This window comes from Podarcis raffonei, chromosome 10, assembly GCF_027172205.1.
Source record: "Podarcis raffonei isolate rPodRaf1 chromosome 10, rPodRaf1.pri, whole genome shotgun sequence".
Classification (NCBI taxonomy): domain Eukaryota; kingdom Metazoa; phylum Chordata; class Lepidosauria; order Squamata; family Lacertidae; genus Podarcis; species Podarcis raffonei.
The window spans coordinates 21,515,303-21,536,802 of NC_070611.1; the positions used below are offsets into that span (position 1 = coordinate 21,515,303).

General features: G+C 42.4%; 1 protein-coding gene across 1 annotated transcript in view; it reads right to left on the bottom strand.

Moving 5' to 3' along the window:
• KCND2 (potassium voltage-gated channel subfamily D member 2) overlaps nucleotides 1-21,500 on the bottom strand; it is a 285,198-nt gene that overhangs the window by 14,072 nt on the left and 249,626 nt on the right. Inside the window, exon 3 of the mRNA XM_053407344.1 lies at nucleotides 7,331-7,493. Coding sequence (XP_053263319.1) covers nucleotides 7,331-7,493 — 163 coding nt within the window. The remainder of the gene's footprint in view (nucleotides 1-7,330; nucleotides 7,494-21,500) is intronic.

The following is a 21,500-nucleotide window of genomic DNA, read 5'->3' on the forward strand; positions in this document are numbered from 1 at the left end:
TTTTTTTCCTGGATGCCTGTCCACTTTCCACCCACTTTTAATTTTTTTAACTTTTGCCAAGCACGTAAAGCTGAATGTGCACAAGTTAAATGTGTGTAAATTGTGAGTTACCTCTACTGAGTGTTGATGAGACCCCTATTGCCCCCACAGAGCTATAATTTCAATGGTTTAACAATTCATCCTTCTTGCCAGGGAACTCTGGAATCATAGCTCTGTGAGGGGAATTCTCGGCACCCTTAGGAAACTTGAGTTCCCATGATTCTTTGGGGGAAACCATGGCAGCTTAAAATAGTATGATACATATATAATGCAGATGGGGCTTGTATTATTACATTTATATGCCTACTTTCTTCCAAGGAGCTCAAGGTAGTGTTCATGCTCTTCTTCCTCTCCGTTTTATCCTCACAGCAACTCAGTGAAGCAGGTTAGGCTGAGAGATAGTAACTGACCCAAAGTCACTCAGTCAGCTTCATACCTGAGTAGAGATTTGAACCCCAGTCTCCAGCTTCCTAATCATTCACTCTAGTATTTCATACGCTTAAAGAACATTTGTTGTTGTTTAGTCGTTTAGTCGTGTCCGACTCTTCGTGACCCCATGGACCAGAGCATGCCAGGCACCTCTGTCCTCCACTACCTCCCGCAGTTTGGTCAAACTCATGCTGGTAACCTCGAAAACACTATCCAACCATCTCATCCTCTGTCGCCCCCTTCTCCTTGTGCCCTCCATCTTTCCCAGCATCAGTGTCTTCTCCAGGGAGTCTTCTCTTCTCATGAGGTGGCCAAAGTACTGGAGCCTCAGCTTCACGATCTGTCCTTCCAGTGAGCACTCAGGGCTGATTTCCTTCAGAATGGAGAGGTTTGATCTTCTTGCAGTCCATGGGACTCTCAAGAGTCTTCTCCAGCACCATAATTCAAAAGCATCAATTCTTCGGCGATCAGCCTTCTTTATGGTCCAGCTCTCACTTCCATACATCACTACTGGGAAAACCATGGCTTTAACTATACGGACCTTTGTTGGCAAGGTGACGTCTCTACTTCTCAAGATGCTGTCTAGGCCTGTCATTGCCCTTCTCCCAAGAAGCAGGCGTCTTTTAATTTCGTGGCTGCTGTCACCATCTGCAGTGATCATGGAGCCCAAGAAAGTAAAATCTCTCACTGCCTCCATTTCTTCCCCTTCTATTTGCCAGGAGGTGATGGGACCAGTGGCCATGATCTTCGTTTTTTTTTCGTTTTAAAAGGTGCAGCCATCATGACCCGAAGTTTCAAGCTGCCTCTGCATTGTAAGATGCGGCCTTAAGTAATCTTAGTGGAATGCATGCTGAGCTGGTTAGAAAAGCATGAGGATGGCATACAACACCAGAAAGTAACTCCTGATGAATCAAGTGCCATTGAACAGTACAGAGGAAAAGCCAACTGACATCACAATTCATTATGCAATAACTGGAGTGAATTTTAAGTTGTGGTCAGCAGGCTAGCCCAATACATTTTGGCACCTGAGGTGAGCCACAAAATGGCGTCCCTCTGGTCAGGGAGGAAGGGGCGAATGAAGAGCTACATCAGGAACAAGGTGGGAATAACTATCTACATCGGGAACAAGGATGGGAGGAGAACAGCAGTGCCTCCTATTCGCTAAGAGGCCACTGTGGGGCTGGATCAGGCGGGTATTGCCACCCGAGGCAGTTGTCTTTCCTTGCCTAATGGGCAAGTGCTGGTGATCTGTATGAAACAATCACACAATAATGTAGGGCTTCCATAGGGGAAAAAGAACTCTTCCAATAGCACCCATAGGGGGTTTCAATGCCTAAAAAAGCTCCTAACTCACTTAACAATGTTACTAAGTTCGGTTTAAATACAGTTGAGATTTATGTTTGTTTGTTTATTTGTTTGTTTAATTTTTTTTGAAAATTAATTAAAAAATTGAATAAAAAAGCTCCTAACTCAAAAATTCTTGTAGCTTTTATGGAAAAAAGCTCAACAGCTTTGGGGGTTTCCTAAAGAAAGCTCAATAATTTCTGTGGTTTCCTTAAAAAACTCAACAATTTTGAAATATGGCAACCCTAAATAATGTTGCCATGCACGCCACTCAGTTGAAGGTGAGCCCAAGACATCCCAGCATCTGAGGTATTATTATAAACAATAACAACATCCCACGGTTTAAAAACACACAAGTGGACATTTCAGGCAAATGCCACACTGTAACTCATGACAGGGCCAGCCCTGAATCCCACCCAGATATCCTCACCCAGCTTGTCATCAAGTTGGGCTATGTCATGGCTTTAAGAGTCCACACAAAATGGAGGTCAAGTATATTCCTATGCGCTATAGATTCATTGTGTGTGTGCACCTGTATGTGTAAAATCAAAGAGGAACAGAACAGCATGTTTTCTAGTAGGCCCTCTAGTGCTTTGTGGAAGAGAGCCCTTAGCTATATTAAATCTTTGCAATGCGACATTACTGGCAGGTGCAATCTGTGGGCAATTCCCTCTTTTCTAAGCAGTGTTCCAAGCAAATACATGTCCAGTAAATATCACTTAGTTGCTCTTGAAATTACTCCTGTCATTTTTTCCTCTCTCATGCTGCCACTGTACTACTAATCACAGAACAGGCTGCCAAAATTGAACTGATCAGTTACTGTTCATATTCAGCTGCTTTTGACAGAATTCACTGGGGCGATTTAATATGTTTAGTCCCCGAGAGGTGCCAGGTGGAGAATGGATGGTTTCTGTATGTCATCAGAGAGTGAAAAGAACTGTATTTTTTCCATTAGCACCTGCCACCTGAGTGTTTTGTCAGGTGCGCTGAAGGGGCTTGGGCTTTGATTTCGCCAATGCAAAGCACTTTTCTCTTCGTGCAACAGGACAGAAAAAAACACGCACGCATATGCCACAGTTCAAAACAAGGGAATGCAGGTACTGCTGGAGCAAGTCATCTGTCTTGGCTGTGATGTTTTTTCCATTTCTTCCCTTAATCAGTAGAATGCTGATGCTGGTTAAAGGCACCTGTGAGCCTGGCAATCTCTGGAGGAAGGGCAGGATATTTAAGATGAAAGACGCTTTAAGATTTCTCCCTGCACATACAGCTCAAAAATGCCAACACAAAGGGAACTTTCTGGAATCGCATGCCCCCTTCCTTGTATGTGTCTTGAATTCAGCTATTGATCTTGTACGACGAATTTGTACCACATTTGCCTGCCAACTGCATCTCTTTGTCTGGCTAAAATACGACACCACATTCACTCACATGAGGCAAACAGTCAAAATGGCACCCCTCTGCTACTCAGTTCTTTAATGAATTTGGAAACGGGGAAAACGGGGCTCCCTTTGAATTTTGTGGCCTCCGAAGGTTAACAGTGAACATGATCTCACAACTTCCCTAATGGATACTGAATCTGGAAGCTCAAAAAATGCTGTTATTCTCAGAGGTTGGGTGATAGGTGACAAATGTGAATGCATTTGCCTACTTGCCAAAAAAATTGCACGTCCCAGGAGTAATGCGTCCAGCTTTATTTCCAGAACCCCACCCCCTGAATTCAATCTCTTTTTCCTTGTATGCTATGAATTCTTAGTCTATAACATCAAAATAGTGTATCTATTCTGTGTGAATAATTTCTGGATCGCTTGGATATCCAGTAAACACAAATTGGGCCCTGGGTTTGGGGTTTATTCCCTGTCATTTGCATCATAATACATCACCAGTGCAGAACCTTTAAACATCTGTTGTTTTTTCTTCAAACCTTGGACATTTCCCTATATTTCAGAGGACACAGCCCTACAATAAATAGTGATTGGAAATTCTCTTGCTTTCTTCCTTTCTAGCCTTTGAGATCAATAAAAATCTGTCAGGTGTTTTTTTTTTGTAAAGAGGTAAATTTGATTCTACTTCAATAGCATTTTAACTATCTACTATTCACACAAAATCAAGCATGACGTTTTGCTGCTTAGTGTTCGTTCTTTACAGTCTTGATGTTCTAATGTGAAAGAGAAAGTGGGGGGAGAGAGAGACCAATTTGTTCCCTGGTTTCAAAGAAAATGGATTCATGAAACAATCCAAAAGTGGATGGGGCAACCTTTTCCTATGCCCTGCCAAGCACATGCACGTCTCTTTTTTTTTAAGGGAAATTCCCTTATTCCGAATAGGATTCCTCACAAGAAAAGGGAGAAGTTCACAGCTATGAACTCATGCCACCATAGCAGATTTCCCCTTCACTCCTGCTTTCTAGGTTTTTATTCATTAAAAAAAGTTTGCCTTCCATTGATTGAATAGAGAGTGAAATAAGGTACACAATAGGACGTCCCACTTTTCATCAGAGAAATATTGGAGGGGATGGAATAGGATGTTCCTCTTTTCATTGGAGAAATGTGGGAGGGTATGCTAAAGTTAGTATAGCTTGTCCCCCATTTTGTGGGAGGGGGGCGTAAGGGGAACAGGAGTGCTTTAGATCTGTTGATCCACGTTCTTTCCCAGAACACCCTCTGGAACACCTTTTTGCCTACTCCAAAGTTGAGGCCCAGTGGAGGGACACTGGCTGTCTTTCTGCACTCTCATGGAGGAGTCATATTGCAATAAGAATTTTAAGGTCTTAGATATAGAATAAATGTTCATAAATGTACCAAGCAAACACGTACATAAATCACATGTCTGAAGCAGCACAGGAAGACAGTCCTGAAACCATTTTGACTCCCAAGCTGACCAAATGTTTCTCTGCAAGGAGGGAGGAGGTAAAAAAAAACCTTCCTTGTTACAGGAATTTAGTAATCACCATTTCAAAGGGTGACAGACTACCAGAAAAGGCAATCAGATAAGGCATTATCAGATAACCTGGCAGACAGAAAAAACAACAACATTCAAATTTCTGTTGTAGACCACCTTTTCTGTGATGTAGGTGTGATGTTTGTGGGGGGTGGTCTTGGGTTACACCCCTTCTGTGATGTATATATGATGTATGGATGGGTGGTCTTGAGCTCTAGGGCAGGAAATTTAAAATGTCTATATAAGGCCTTGTGCGCCATTATTCGAGGTCCTCCTCCTTTCCTGTGTGTGAGGGGAGCACCCTGTTGCAACAAATCAATAAAGATCAGGCTTACTAGCTGCTTTGCTTCTCAATATTCTCTGGTTGGTCTCTGTAATTTTCTCCTACCAATAGGGAACCCACGTAAGGACTCTATACGGGCTCTTGGATACCCCATAAGGGAAAAAGGGCAGATTTTGTTTACAACAATATGAAGTCCAGTGCCCCACACTGAGGGTGGACCTCTGTTCTTGCCCCCAGTGAGGAGGACCTGGAGATGCTCTCCCAAGAACCAGAGATTGCAGAGCATCAATTACCTATCTATTTTCTCACACCTCAAGCCTTAATCAACAGAGACTTTGGGATTTCCTTGGCTTTCCCACACATTCACAGACAGGACGATATTTTTGGAACTGGGTTTACTTAAAGTTCAGATAGCTATGAGTTGCACCAATATTTAATGTGTCTTTCCCTCATCTACTCATGCAGATCTATGTGTATGATGACTGAAAGAGGATTTACGGTTCCTGAAGGGATAATTGTCTGAGTGCAAACTATACTTAGCGTTTGTTCTGTATGAAAATGTAGGGCAAGCGCTTTGCTTAATTATATCCTCACGTCTCCAGTGAAGCTAACAACTTGTTTAATCTGAAAGTCATATTTATGTGGCTCATGTAGAAATGCACTTTGGTCCCCAGTGAGGTAGTTCTAAAGTATTCCTCAAACGCTGGGAGCATTTCAGGAATTAATGAAACGGTTTTTCAAATACATTTTTATATTTTATAGGCTGTTTCTTCCCTGTATATGGTACATCCACTTATACTACGCTTTGGTCAAAGGGGAGGTTCAGATAAGTCACCCTCCTGCAGGTTCCACAATCATTCAGGAAATAAAGGAAGAGCTGAAGGATACTCAACACAAAGCAAAGGTTCTTAACAGATCACAATCATGTGAAATGCCTTGGCTTAATAATGGATTCAAAAGTCACCTTTTCCTTAAGCTCCTACTTACTGCACCTTTTATTAAAAATATCACGCGAGGCTTCTCTAGGTAGCCAGGGTTTTTGCAGGCTGTTAATTAAAGTTTCCCGTGGCCATTTGGAGTGAAATTGATTTTTTACTGATTATGAAGAACACTTCATTCATAATTCCTTGGCTGTGCAGAAATTAAAGGTTTCTTGAATTCACAGCTGGAAAGGAGGTATGAGAGAAAATGAAGGGTTTAGCTTTGTTTGTTTTAAGTAAAATAATAGTAACAATAATAATATAAACACTGATGTTTGGGAAAATAAATGTAATTCACCCAACAAACCACTTAAACTGGTATCACATCCCATATAAATGATCTTAAATGGTTCAAGTCCCACAGGGAGGTCGATCCTATGCACATTTACTCAGATTTGAATCTTACTAGTTTCAGTGAGGTCTTTTTTTCTCATATAGGCACATATAGAGATACTCATTGTAAGCAACCTTGAAATCAGGCAGAATGAAAGATGATTTATCAATATTTCAGATACGGGGGGGGGGATTAAGACTGCAGGCTTAAAGAAATAGACTATGACTTCCCATTGCAAACCCCACTTCCATCCACACAAAATCTCTAGTATACTTGCAATTTTTGAACGTTAATAACGCATGCTCAAAATGTATAAAAATCCACTCAAAATGGTTTAAAAACGTAATTTTAGAGACATGCTTTTATATGCATGAATTTAAAACAATTATTAAGGTTGTTTTTTTAATGTGTCAAACCAACCAATCAAGTACCGTATTTTTTGCACCATAACACTCACTTTTTTCCTCCTAGAAAGTAAGGGGAAATGTCTGTGCGTGTTATGGAGCGAATGTCTGCGGGTGGCGGGGGGGATCTGCTGCAGTCGTGAGCAGAGGATCCATGGTTCCCCTTCCTTTCCTCCTCCGTGGTTACAAAGCATGGATCCACATGGATCCTCAGGATTTTTGCATTGGGCTACTCCAAATTCACTGTCAGATCACATGTCTGTGGCCACAGCATGAACCACAAAAATCATATATCCACTATTTCGTTTAGAATATTTTTTTTCTTGTTTTCCTCCTCTAAAAACTACGTGCGTGTTATGGTCTGGTGCGTGTTATCGAGCGAAAAATACGGTAGTTATATCTTCAGGAGGAGTGAAAGCCGATTTCCAGTTGATGGTTTTTGTTTTTGTTCCAGAGCTTCTGAAGCCGTCACATTTTTTTCTTCGTTAACAACGGCAAATTCACTTTGATAACGTACAGCATACAAAAGAACCACTTTGTGTCTATCCCAGAATGTAATGAATGGAAAGTAGAAGCACACCTTTTGTGCCTTGCGCTTATCTGCCCGTTGGTTCTGATGGTAGATGCGGCTGAAATTGGAGACAATCACAGGAACTGGAAGGGCAATGACTAAGACCCCACTCAGGGAACAAATCGAGCCAAAGATCTTCCCAGCGATTGTCTTCGGCACCATGTCACCATACCTGCGGTGGGGGGGAAAAAGGAGAGATTTCTGTTTTAAAGGTAACTTGCAATTTACACACATATTTAACCAGCTTGGCGGGCTTGGCTGAAATTATTATTATTATTATTTTACGAAAAGGAGGTGGAAACAAGGCAGGTGTCCAGGAAAAAAGACTTTGGCAGTCCTACCTTCCATTGAACCCAATGTGTTTTGACTCTGAGATTTTGGCTTTAAGTGCTATCCCCAGAACATGACCGCCATGTAAGAGTCACCTGTGTACATTTCCCTAGATAGAATTTTAATGGATAGAGCCACGTTACAGTAGTACCTTGGAAGTCGAACGGAATCCCTTCTGGAAGTCCGTTCGACTTCCAAAACATTCAGAAACCAAAGGATGGCTCCTCATTGGCTGCAGGAAGCTCCTGCAGCCAATCGGAAGCCACGGAAGGCCCATTGGATGTTCAGGTTCCAAAGAACGTTCACAAACCGGAACACTCACTTCCGGGTTTGTGGCATTCGGGAGCCAAAATGTCCGAGTACCAAGGCGTTCAGGATCCAAGGTACGACTGCTACTTTACTTTCATTCGTAAGTAACTTTTCCTACTTTGACCCACATTCCGTATGCAGCATCCCCAGGGATGTAACCAATATTGAGATAGATGGACCAATGGCATATTCTATATTCCTGTTTATCACTTTTATACACCTTTCCTCCAGTGACCTCAGCACAGCATACAAAGAGTACCCATTAATCCTCTCAAGGTTTTTGTTAGGTTCGACAGAAATGCACCCAAAACAGGGATGGACTTTGGTAATATCGCATCTGAGCAAGGACAAAGTTGGGTGCACCCCCCCAAAAAATATTTCGTATTTTCACAATACAGTCCTACCTTGGAAGTCGAACGGAATCCGTTCCAGAAGTCTGTTCGACTTCCAAAACGTTCAAAAACCAAAGTGTGGGTTCTGATTGGCTACAGGAAGCTCCTGCAGCCAATCGGAAGCCACAGAAGCCCCATCGGATGTTTGGCTTCCAAAAATTGTTCGCAAACCGGAACAATTTCGGTTTTGCGATTTCAGTTCCGGGTTTGCGACGTTCGGGAGCCAAAACGTTTGGGAACTAAGCTGGTTGACTTCCATGGCATGACTGTAATTCCTTTTGTTACTTTGAGTAGGTACACATATGAACGCAGGTTTTCTTATTCTTATTATTTTGTGACCCTTTGGCTCAGCATCTTGTGCGGGGGAACCACGCACACATCCCTAAGTCTGGTGCTGACCTACCCCATGAACCTCTTGGCTGGAGGATGTTAAATTTATTTAGCATCCCTTCTGAGATGGCAGTGCTCCTTTTTATGGGCTGGAAGAGAGCAGCACTTCAGAGATTACATCATAAGGATGGGCAGTCAGACATGAGGAAGTGTGACTTACACAGCCTCATCCCTCAAAAGTTTTCTAAACTGCCCTACAGCAATAGATGGGCAGGGGCTAAGACGCTGTTCCCTCTCATTTAGAAGGAAAAATTTAAACTATTGATCAGTTATATAGAATTAAATTTGGTGCATTTTTTTATTTAGGAACAGACTATAAGATACTTCTCAGCTGAAAAGTAAAAATCGTATCGTGAATTCTGCACAGAAACTTTTAATTTTTTTTTATTATTTTTTTTTGCTGGTTAAGAGTTAGGAATGAATCCAATTTATCCATGAAATAAAGCCAAAGCAGAAGAAAACTAATGTGCTACAATAATATTCTGCCCCACTAGAGGGCATAAAACACCACCAGAAAGCAGCTGAAATGTGTCATATTTTACACAGTGAGACACAAATGTACCCAAACACGTACTGCAGATACCCTCCTTTCCAGTTCAATTACATTCTCTCCACAAATGTTATACCCATGTGGGGTTTCTTGTCTAACTTCTGCTGTGCTTGCTGAAAGGGGGGGGGGGAGAGAAAGATAGTACAATGACTTTTTGGTTTTATTTTGCAGCTTGTAAAAAGGGGACTGCAGAGACTGGGAAAGTAAAACAAATAGGTCATTGAACCTGACAGTGTTCCTTTTAAAAGGCAAGGTCATTCCTTACTAATGCATGAAAAAGATGAAAAACTTTAGACAGCAAAAATCACAGCGGCTGATAAATAAATTAGAAGGTGGGGAAAATCAAATTTTGCAGGAAAACAGAATGGAAGCAGGGTGAGCAAATGTATTCTAATTTGTATGAGTTATTCTTGTCTGAAAATATAGGGCCTGCTGGTTGAAGAATTCAACAAGGACCCTGAGTCTTGAAAGCCAAGTCAAATGAGTCTTATGCCACCTTGAAAATTAATAGATCTATTGTGGAGTTAACACTTTGAGGACCAGAGGCAACTTCATCAGGTGAGTGATGCGGTCACCAAAGTGGGCAGGTGAACATGGTCTTGAGTACAGAGAAATGAAAATCATGGTGCAACAGTTGTCTGAAAAGAGTGAGGCCAAATGGGGAAGCAAAAGATAGAAGGGCATATAATATATATTTCCTGTTTGGTTTATATTGCTGCTTATAGGTAAAAGGTAAAGATAAAGGACCCCTGGACAGTTACATCCAGTTAAATGTGACTATGGGGTTGCGGCACTCATCTTGCTTTCAGGCTGAGGGAGCCAGCGTTTGTCCACAGACAGCTTTCTGCGTCATATGGCCAGCCTGACTAAACTGCTTCTGGTGCAACAGGACACCATGACGGAAACCTGAGCACACGGAAATGCAGTTTACCTTCCTGCCACATCGGTACCTATTTATCTACTTGCACTGGTGTGCTTTCGAACTGCTAGGTTGGCAGGAGCAGGGACAGAGCAGTGGGAGCTCACCCCGTTGATAGGATTTGAACCACCGACCTTCCAAGAGGCTCAGTGGTTTAGACCACAGCGCCACCCGTGTCCCCATTGCTGCTGATAACACCAGTGTAAACAGGAAAACATTACAAAACAACAAAGCCACAGTGATGATCTTTAAGAGCAAGAGGGGAGCCCCTTCTGGAGGAGCCAGCTGACAAAACAGCTCAGCCCGAGAGGCAAAGTGACAAGCGACAGGTGCCGTTGAAGCTCACGATTGCTGATACATTGAATGAAAATAAATAAATACAATGCCGTACAAAATACCGTATTTTTTGCTCTATAAGACTCACTTTTTCCCTCCTAAAAAGTAAGGGGAAATGTGTGTGTGTCTTATGGAGTGAATGCAGGCTGCACAGCTATCCCAGAAGCCAGAACAGCAAGTGGGATTGCTGTTCTGGCTTCTGAAATTCAGAATATCTTGCTTTCCTCCTCCAAAAACTAGGTGCATCTTGTGGTCTGGTGCGTCTTATAGAGCGAAAAAATATGGTATGTCTGCTTCAGACTGTAGTATTTTATTTCATTTTTGAGATTCTGAGCTATTGCATTAACTATCTGAATGAGGCTACACTTCTTGACAAACGTTGCAAAAGCTTGACAACATAGTCATAGAATTATAGAGCTGGGGGTCGAATCTAGAGATTTAAGAGGCCCATGCCCTCCATTGACGGAGCTCTCCTGCATCTCTGAGTCTTTCTGCCTTTTGCTTTCCAGTTTAGCTGTCACTAATCAGAATATGAGAAGCTCCTTCTGATCTGTAAAATGGCTCAAATCACCAAGAGTGATTTGCCATCTAAAGTTCAAGTTGTTCTGAGAAATGGAAAGCCGGTGTGGAAGTTTGTTGTGCATTAGGAGGCAATCAGCTGTATCACTAGTAGCCTGCACCTAATAATTAAGTTCCAAATAACCTGGAATATAGCACAATAGTCCAGTAAGCCGTTGTAAAAGCAAACGTACAAGCAATACTGAAATGGGTTTCTTCTTCTGGAAAACAGGAAACAATCTACAGGCAACTTTCTGTGGCCCTGTTCACACACACACCAAAAACAACTTTGGTTTAACAAACCCTTAATGTGTTTTCATTTCTGTAATATTCTGTTTTAGAGGACAAAAATAAAGAGCAAGTCTTTATATTTACAAAGATGGAGATTACTTTTGGGTGCTGCAAATAGGAGGCAAATTGGATTGAGAAGGTATGCCAGATTCTGCATTTGAGAGTTTTCCTGTGGTGATCATAAGTCTCTTCCATTTCCAATTATTCCTGTATTGTGAAGAATAAATATTGGGCTATTTCGGCTTAACATTTCGTATGTTTTTAATGCATGGTTCTATTTCTCCCCCCAAAATTTTACACCCAACCTAATTCTCAAGAACCAGGTGGAATATAAACCAAAACAAACAAACAAACCAGCATTTATGCACAAACAGCCAAACAATTAATGTGGGAAATTAGGGTAATTCTCCAATGCTGGCATGCTTCTCTGTACATTAAAGCAAACAAACAGTCAGATGCTTTCATTTGGATAGTGGCTCAAGAAAATACCATTAGTGAAGGACAGGAATGGCCTGTGTTGAAACAGTGGAACAAGAAAGGAAAAATATGAAATAATATTATAGAGCTGTCAAATTATATTTGGCAACTGCAAAATAGGCTGCTTGTCTGTGGAGGGTGAAGCAAATCGGTATAAAACTGTTCCCTATAGCTTCCAAGCCGCTTGGTGACTAAACACTGGCAAGTGAGCCCTAATTAGTCATTTATTTCAGAACGGCACACTGGAGTAGTTAATTTAAAATGCCACTGGTAATAATCTTAAGTAGCATTTGGAACCATTCATGTGCATTACAAATGCACACATCTCTTGCATTCCGGTAATTTTTAGGAGGCTTCTACTTCCTGCAGTTTCTGTTTCGAAACCAGCCAGATTTGCTTCTGTCTATTTTTCCAATGTGTGCATGGAGCTTGGGATGAACTGAGGCTCATCCTTTTCAAAACACGTAAGGAAATCCTTCATGTGCACTGGATATGATAGGGTAGCCGAGTCTTGGGTTCTCAAGCTCCTACACAGTTTGGCAATAGGCTTGTGCAAAGCTTTGCAATGAATGGAATCCTATGCAGCTTTTGATCATTGCTGTTCCCTACAGGAAGGGACACGGGTGGCGCTGTGGTCTAAACCACAGAGCCGAGGGCTTGCCGATCAGAAGGTCGGCGGTTCGAATCCCCACAACAGGGTGAGCTCCCATTGCTCGGTCCGAGCTCCTGCCAACCTAGCAGTTCGAAAGCACGCCAGTGCAAGTAGATGAATAGGTACCGCTCCGGCGGGAAGGTTAATGGTGTTTCCGTGTGCTGCTCTGGTTTGCCAGAAGTGGCTTAGTCATGCTGGCCACATGACCCGGAAGCTGTACGCCAGCTCCCTTGGCCAATAAAGCGAGATAAACGCTGCAACCCCAGAGTCATCCGCGACTGGACCTAATGGTCAGGGGCCCCTTTACTTTTACAGGAAGGAAACAAGTTTGATAATTGAAAGGATTTCTTCTTTAAACAGAACGCTTAGAGAAAAAAACTATTTTATTTTCAAGCAGAGGGCCAAGAAAACTGTGCTGCAATTAATATAGTTACAATGGCAGATGTACAGTGGTACCTTGGGTTACATACGTTTCAGGTTACAGACTCCACTAACCCAGAAATAGTGCTTCAGGTTAAGAACTTTGCTTCAGGATGAGAACAGAAATCGTGCTCTGGCGGCGCGGCGGCAGCAGGAGGCCCCATTAGCTAAAGTGGTCTTCAGGTTAAGAACAGTTTCAGGTTAAGAACGGACCTCCAGAATGAATTAAGTACTTAACCGAGGTACCACTGTACAATGGAAAAGGTGGCTTCATTTGCCTCTGTGCTGGTGATGAGATGGTAGTACCAGAACTATTTTTGACACACAGGTGATAGACTGCTTCAAGACCAATTAAATCTTTAATGGGATGTTAATTTATGGTTGCATTTTTCTTATGATTTATGGCAGGTTTTATGAGCAACGTCGACTGTTTAATCAGTTGACTTTAAAGGCCTGCGACTGCATTAAATTAGACTGTTTCTGTCATGACCTATGGTGTAGATAAATAAACATATGCTACTATATATCATGACATTACGTGATATGTTCCTTTTTTCATACCCTCTGACATTTCCCTGATGAAAATAGGAACGTCCTATTCAATTAATAATAATAATAAATAATAATTAATAATAATATTTATATACCACTGATCTGGCTGGGTTGCCCCAGCCACCTTCCAACACATAAAAATATAATAAAACATTAAATGTTAAAAAAAACTTCCCTATATAAAAAAACTAACCTTTAGAAGTCATCCAAAGCGCTGCCTTCAGATGACTTCTAAAGGTTATATGGTTACATCTCCTTGGCTTGTGGGATGCATAACTCCACACCCTCCCACATTTCTCCAATGAAAATAAGGATGTCCTAAGGAAAAATGGGACATTCAGGGATCAAATCAGAAACCAGGATGACTTCTGTAAATCTGTGACTGTCCCTGGAAAATAAGAACACTTGGAAGATCTGTTTTTTGGATCTGTCAAGTGTTTAGTTACTGCGAACATCAGTAAAAATGCAAATAACTAATGAGTGTTGGAAGTGCAAATAAAAAGAAGGTATCTTTTACCACATGTGGTGGACTTGTAAAGAGGTAAAGGCCTTCTGGGAAATGATACATAATGAGTTAAAGAAAATGTTTAAAAATACTTTTGTGAAAAAAACAGAAGCCTTTTTATTGGGTATAGCGGGGAAAGAGATACTAAGAGAAGATAAAATACTGTTCATGTATGCAACAACAGCAGCAAGAATTCTTTAAGCCCAAAAGTGGAAAAAACAAGAAGTACCAATGAAAGAAGAGGGGCAGATGAAAATGATGGACTTTGTGGAACTGGCGAAGCTGATGGGAAGAATCCGGAACCAGCATGATTGAGTATTTCAAAAGGACTGGAGTAAATTTACACAATATTTGAAAGATTATTGTAAGCAATTAACATCACTAGCAGGGTTGTCTGAAGACTTGTAATGAGAAATTTTCTCCCTCTTCATTTTTATTTAAATTATGATGTATTTTGTAAGGAGTGAAATTAGAATTGGAAAATGCATAAAATGCTATGATATAAAGATTGACATTTGAAAACCATGAGGTGGGAGGGAAGGAAGTCGATAGGCTCTGAAGAGCCAAAGAGGTAAAGTGAATGATAATGATGTGAATATATATTGTTAAATGGAAAAATAATAAAAAATATTATTTTAAATGCAAATAACGGCTCACAGAAACGGTCTACAGTGGCATGCACTCACAGAAGACTATGTTTGTGATTAGAAACTTTGCAAAATGCAGGATTTCCACCCTTCTAATTATGGAAATGGCTGTTACAATCCCTCCTGATTTCCTGTGTTGCATGCTATACCGCACATATGAGCCTATTGTTGTAAAGTCTGCAACAGCTCCTCCCCCCCTCGCAAAAAAAGCCCAGCAGCAATGAAAATGAGTCGAATGCTTGACTGGATCGTTATTGACAGGCTCATAACACTTCTACAGAAGTTAAACATTCTCTTCAGCATATTGTTCCTGAGGTTTTGCTGCTCTGCAATAGTCACGCGGGGCCAATGTGCCTTTACTCTGCACAGATCAAGAAGAAATAAGGCAAGGAACAGCTGACATGAATGATCAGAGCAGACTCTGCATTATACCTCTGTCTTACCTATCTCCTTAATGGAAAAATCTCCAAGTGGCCTGCCTATAAAAAGAATGTTCTTTGCATGAACACTGTGCCATTTTTCAACACGACTGTTGCATTCTTTCCCCCTCTGAAAAGATTAGATTGTCTGACTTTTGGGGGATTCAGAAACCAGAAACATGGGCAAGATCAGAAAGAACGCATTATTTCCATCCCCAAAAACATCTTGCAAAGTGATGCATTATTGTCGGAGCCACGACTTCCCTTCAGAACAACAGAATGTCACTAGGTGAATTAATGATATTTTGGTTTCGGTGAAGGTCATTAATCTGTTGCACTGCTTAATTCACAACAACCGTCATTTTGCACTTTCCAGGTTGAATAACCAGTTTATATATGCATTCTTTTTGCAACCGATTGTTCAGTTGTGATAACTTCTTGATGGAAGAAAAACTAGCAACAGAGATCACATCAGCTTTCCTGACACTCATTTATTCCTATACCCTCTGAGAGGATGGGTGAACAAAGCATGGTACTCAAAACAGCCTGAAGAATATGTGATGGCAGATGAAGCTAAAAGAGAAGCAATTTATTTCCATTTTTGGGGGGAGGGGAGGGACGTAAAGAGCCCCACCCTAAACATATCTACATGCCATGTTTCAGTCTGCCATCTTGTTTCAAAATGGCACCCAGCATCCAAGCATGAAGACATTTGTCACTCCCACCTCTGGAAGCCTTGTGCCAACAAGACCTATGCCAAAAAATGGGAAAAGTCATGCCAAAGCGATGATTTGGCTTACCATCTGGATTCAAAATGATGCCCAGCGACAAAGTCTACCACCCCACCTTGGGAATAAACTATGTGCTGAGTTTGCTGACAATATCTCAAGAGACAGGCAAACCTATGCCAAAATAATGGGCAATATCACATTGTGGTCTGCCATTTTGAATCAAAATGGTGCCTGCTGTCTTGACCTTGGGAACCCTTGTGTCAAGTTTGGCAGTGATATCTTCAGAGGCATCGGAAATAATAGTGCGACCTCAGATGATAAATCAGCTATTTATTTGCAATTACTTTGATAAAGAGCACAGCTGTCAACGTTTTCCTTTTTTGAAGGGAAATTCCCTTTTTCCGAATAGGATTCCTCGCAAGAAAAGGGAAAAGTTGGCAGCTATGATAAAGAGAGACATGCCAAGAAGTTCAAGGCATGAATTAAGCATAAGCTTTGTTACAGCAAGAAGGTGTGGGAGGAAACCTACATAGTACCAAGAACAAAAAATCATGTTCACACCCACCTATAATAAATATGTATACAATCAGACTCTGTGAAGCATCTGCAGATTTAATTATCTCTGCTGCAAACCGATAACGTTTTAATGCATTGCACGAAACTTCGCCTTCACAGACTAGGAAGCAGGTGCCCACAAGCTATCGAACGCAGGCTGTTTACTAAGCCAGGCCAAGGGAATCAGTTCCCAAAGCTTGGCTGCCCCAGCAAAGTCTAATTATGTCCATAGTACAGATGGTAAACTAAGCCACAGCAAGCTTCGGGGACCTGCCAAAGGTTTCACAGTTAGAGAAGCCAGGAATCCAATGTCTGCTGGAATGAGCCTCTACAAACTCTCCCATGTGGGACAAGCTTTGGTACACGATGCTGTTGAGACATCAATTCAAAATACACTTGCTAAAAATAAGTCCATGTCTTAAGTTGCTGCTACTTACGCTGTGTTCCCATAAGATCAGGAGCCCCTCTTCCATTGCAGATCTTATTCTAAGAACAAGCAATGCCTTTATCCAGCATATAAAATGAGTAACGGCCTGGTGAAGTGCTTAATCCAGGCATAAGACACCTTTTAAGCATCTAGAAAGTGTGATGATATTCTCATACCTTATTTAAACCAATGGGGAAATTCCCATTGATTCTAGTAGACCAGTCTTATATTTTTGGTTCACATGAAGTTTGATGTAAGCAAAGTAAATAAGCAGTGCTTCAAGTTCAACTGCGGAGCGAATATTATACTTTGTGACTATGCAGCTGTGTTGAGGATGGGTAAAAAGAACATAAGGGCGGAAGGTTAGGTAATAAATAGAAGCCAAAAAAAAAAGGTACCGGTACTTTGGCCAGATACCCAAAGTTCGAAGGATGTTCATAATTACGTTTTCATTACTTAAACAAATCAATCTTTTTTAAATTTTTATTTATTTATTAAATTTGTATACTGCCATTCATCTGAAGATCTCAGGGTGATTCACAACATAAAAATACAAAACGAGAGCACAAAACACACAATAAAAGCAAAAACACATCGGTATACCATAAGGCAGATGTCTCATAATACAGTATCAAAAAACTGATATGGGGGAGCTATAAGAAGCCTGAGTCCTGTGGTCTTTAAAGCCTTATATGTGTACTATTCAGCTCCTCGCTAGCAGTCGGTGTGCAAATGATTGCTAGTGACAGAGTAGACCGCAGCATTTTATGTTGTCCTCTATGGTAAGGCAGAATAGTCAAGTGCCCCTTGTTCATGAACCTTAATAATCTCATATTGTGGTAACCTCGGTCTCTGTGAGCATTTTAATTTACAAAGATGCCACGAGTGCATTCCCTTATTCAAACCACAGACTGTAACATAGTTGCTCCATTAGGATGCTTGCCAGATATGTTATGGAATGGTCAATAAAGTTTCTGCTTGTTATAGGTGCAGACCTATATTGAAGAGTAACAACCACCATTCCCGAAATCAGGTTACTAGGTCTTCGGAAGCTCGCATTCTGAAACTTCAGAGGTTGGAGCCTTGAAGCTAAAGGTGGTTTCCAGTGGAACTGGCCATTAGGCCTGTGGAGTAGGGATACAGCTTTATGGCACCTCATGCAGGCATATGATGGAGCCTGGCAGGTCAGATGAAGAGTGCTCAGCTACGCAGATGCCTCAGGGTGGATCCTGATGATTTTGATAGGGTGGAAGAGTGAACTGTGTTATGTATTCAGTGGTCTGTGTTTGCCTGAGCTTGAGTCTGAACTAAGGATTCTGAGCTCCTGTGTTCTGATTTGATACCTGATATCCAATCACAGAACATTTCAGGATTTGGGCCTCTGCCGTTGGCCCTTAAACTCTGAGTCATGATTCGCAGCTTGGAAGTTTAGACAGCCAATCACGTTGGGAGTGGGAGTGGCCCAGGACTCCAGAAATGTATATAAGCAGTTGCTTTGCCCCTGTTGTCCAGTTATGTAGTTAAATAAAGGTTCTTGCTGTTATCACTGTGTCTTGCCTCATGGGAACCCACCTACACTTCAACCCATTCAAATGGGGGGTCGTTGTTGTTGTTTCCTATTTTCAAGGAGAATGTTGGAGGGTACGCTGCACATATCTGTACCCACTGCCCTTCATATGTGTGTTGGGGCAGAGAGTCTGAAGAGTCCTTGCCCCAGATACTAATCAGGAATAATATATTTCCCTTCCTAGCAAAGAAGATCTAGTAATGTCAGGAACATAGCCTGAGAAACTGTGCTTTCATTATTCCCTTTAAACAGTTTTATTTCATTTGAGAATGGTATCTGAGATCAAGCTAAGCAGCTGATAAACAAGAGCATTGTATCATTTTGCTTATTGCCATTATTCTCAATGGGGGAAAAATGTTTCCAGATTTCTATCTCAGCTTCAGGCAAACCAGGAACACGCAATATGGTTTGCGCCAATGAGAGATTGATACTGGCACAACATTTACATGAAGCTCTGCCAGTTACTGAGCACTGCAGTGAATAAACGCTTCAGAGACACTAATTATAAGTTTGCTGTATCCATGGGATGCTATATTAAGATAGAAAACCTTCATACTAATATGGTAGCAGACAGAGCAATCCTACTCATAAGTAAATCCTATTGAATTCAATGGGGCTTTCTCCCTAGGTGCTACTTTCATTTCTAACCCTTTTGAAACCCCCTTTTATTGTACTCATTCTTGTTCTGCCTTTCCTGAGAGGGAGAATAAAATAACCAAAAGTCTCTTCAGCATGAGCTGAGATCCCTCTTGCAAATTCTTTTCTATACCAATATGTTCCCACACCTCTCTGACTTATTTCCATCGGCCTCTGGAAAAGCTCAGATAAACTGAAGGAAAGAAAGGAACTATCTACTGTTCTGAGGGGTGAACAAAACGGGGGAGAATCAGGTATGCCAGGATTCAGAGTTCAGCTAGTTAAGAAAGGAAGGCTTTTCACAGCCAACGTTTCCTTTCATCGCAGGTCAAATATCCGAGAGCATATAGTGGATGGTTCACCTTTCATTCCTCCTATAGTCCCTCCTAGCAGCCTTAATTCATTCCTGCTGAGCCCAGTTAAATCTCACCCTCTCTCTACGAAACACCCACCCACCTGAACACGAGCGCTTTGTCTCCTGGAGGAAACTAACTTTCTCCCTGCTAGTCATAGGGATGCCAGTTTTTAAGGATGACCTGCTTGTCGTACCTTTACCCCGCAGATAATTGCACCCAAAATAAATGTGGTGCTCAGCAACTGCATCCGTGACCTTGCGATGGTCCTGAAGGAAAGCCTGGCGCTTAAAAAAAAAAAAAGTTAAACATTATCCCTGCGCTTAAAAAAGCATGCAGATGTTAAAGGCCCAGGAACATAGGAAAAAATGGGAGCTCTAGCTCAGGGGTCGGCAAGGTTTACCTCGCCTGGGCCGGTTCCCTCCAGCGGAGATACCTCCATGGGCTGGATTGCGCGCGAGCGCCCGCAATTTCCGGCATCTGCGCAGACACGATTTCCGGCGCCACGGAAGCGAGTCCCCACACCACGCTGCGCCACGCTGGTTTAGTGAAGCACGTGGGGACTCACAGAGTGGGTGGCTTGGTTCGGGGGCAGCTCATGGGCTGGTTAAACGACCCACATGGGCCGCTTGTAAGTCTTAGGTTGTGTTATGTGCCGGTGTGGTTGCTCAAGAGCGAACAGGCAAGACTCCCACCGGTCTTTTCCAGGCTTTATTATCTGTACAAAAACATTTACAGTGCAGAGCGTCTCAAGTCCATGTCTGCTCAGTCGCTAGCAGAATCTGGGAGTGGGCGGTCCTTAAACTTTCCCCAGCATAACAGTCTTTTGACCCCCATCCTTCTCCTCCCCTCTGAGAAGATTTCACCCCTCCCATATCCAAGAATCTGCTGATGTTCTCTGCTGATTCTCCAGAGAGGAGGGGCGGTTTCTGCTCTCTACTTATTCCGCTCCAGCCTCACATCAATGTGTCGGAGAGAGAGACTGAGTGTTAGAGAGAGATCGTGTGTATAGATAAGGTTGCTGCTAAGAGCAGCTGCAGACACTCAGTGCAGTTCAGCGTTTTCGTTTAGACCTCATTTAGCTCTGTATATAGTTGTAGATAGAATAAAGAAGAGCTGCTCTCCTAGTCGTTTATGCTCTGCTATACTCTGCTATACTCTGCCGTGCAACGACTGTCTTCTTGTTGGAGTGAATCCGGTGCTCACAACTCTAAGCTGTGAGTCCACAGCACTTTGACCTGTTCCTGTGCAGAAGGTGGTCTCTGGAAGTGCTACCCCAGCTCGCCTGGCCCAGTCGGGGCTGAAGTGGATGAGTCCAGTCGGTGGCACTGGCTCAAGGGCGATGCTGACACCCTCTCTGCGTGCGAACCGACTGCGCAGAGAGGGCATGGGCAAAGGGGGGACTTGTCTCTCCCCTGCTTTGCTCAGGCTCGGTGTTGTGGCTCTCTCTAGCATCTTCCGATCCATGCATCCCTTCCCCACTGGGGGCGGGGCTTCCCTCCTCGCTGGAGGAAGAGCTGCTTCGCACGATCTTCAGAGGCTCCCTGTAAGCCAACTGCCCTTCCACCTCTCGCCTCTGAGCTGATGGCAGTTCCCTGACAGGTTGCCTACCCCTGCTCTAGCTAGTACTACCTGAATCTACAAAATTGATGGGGGGGATGGAATTCTTTCTTAAAGAGCTGCCGCTTGAGCATGCTCATATTGAGCTACAGAGGCGGCTTTGCACACTTCACTGCAGATCGCCTCTGGAGGAACAAGGTGGGATGAACCCCAAAACCGAAACGTGCTAGTAACTGCCTTTTGCATTTCAATGAGCTGGGCATTGGACAGATGTTGCTACCTAATCTGATTTAGGCTACTGTGCTTCCCCAATTTAAGCCCCACTGAACTCAATGGGATTTACATCTGACTTGACATGCATAGGACCGTACTGTTACACCCTGATCTTCAGGGTTACATACTTATTCTGTGAAACACCACGACTATCAGTAAGTAATCTGAAGATTGCAGTCAGAGGTTCCGCCCTGTGACATCAGTGATAATGGCTTTGTTTCTTTCAGCCTGCACCTGATCTGAATCTCTGCCCCAGAGGTTAAAGGTTCTGTTTCCAATTACTGGCTCCCCAAATCACCCAAAAACACTCTATTTTCACAAATGATGCAT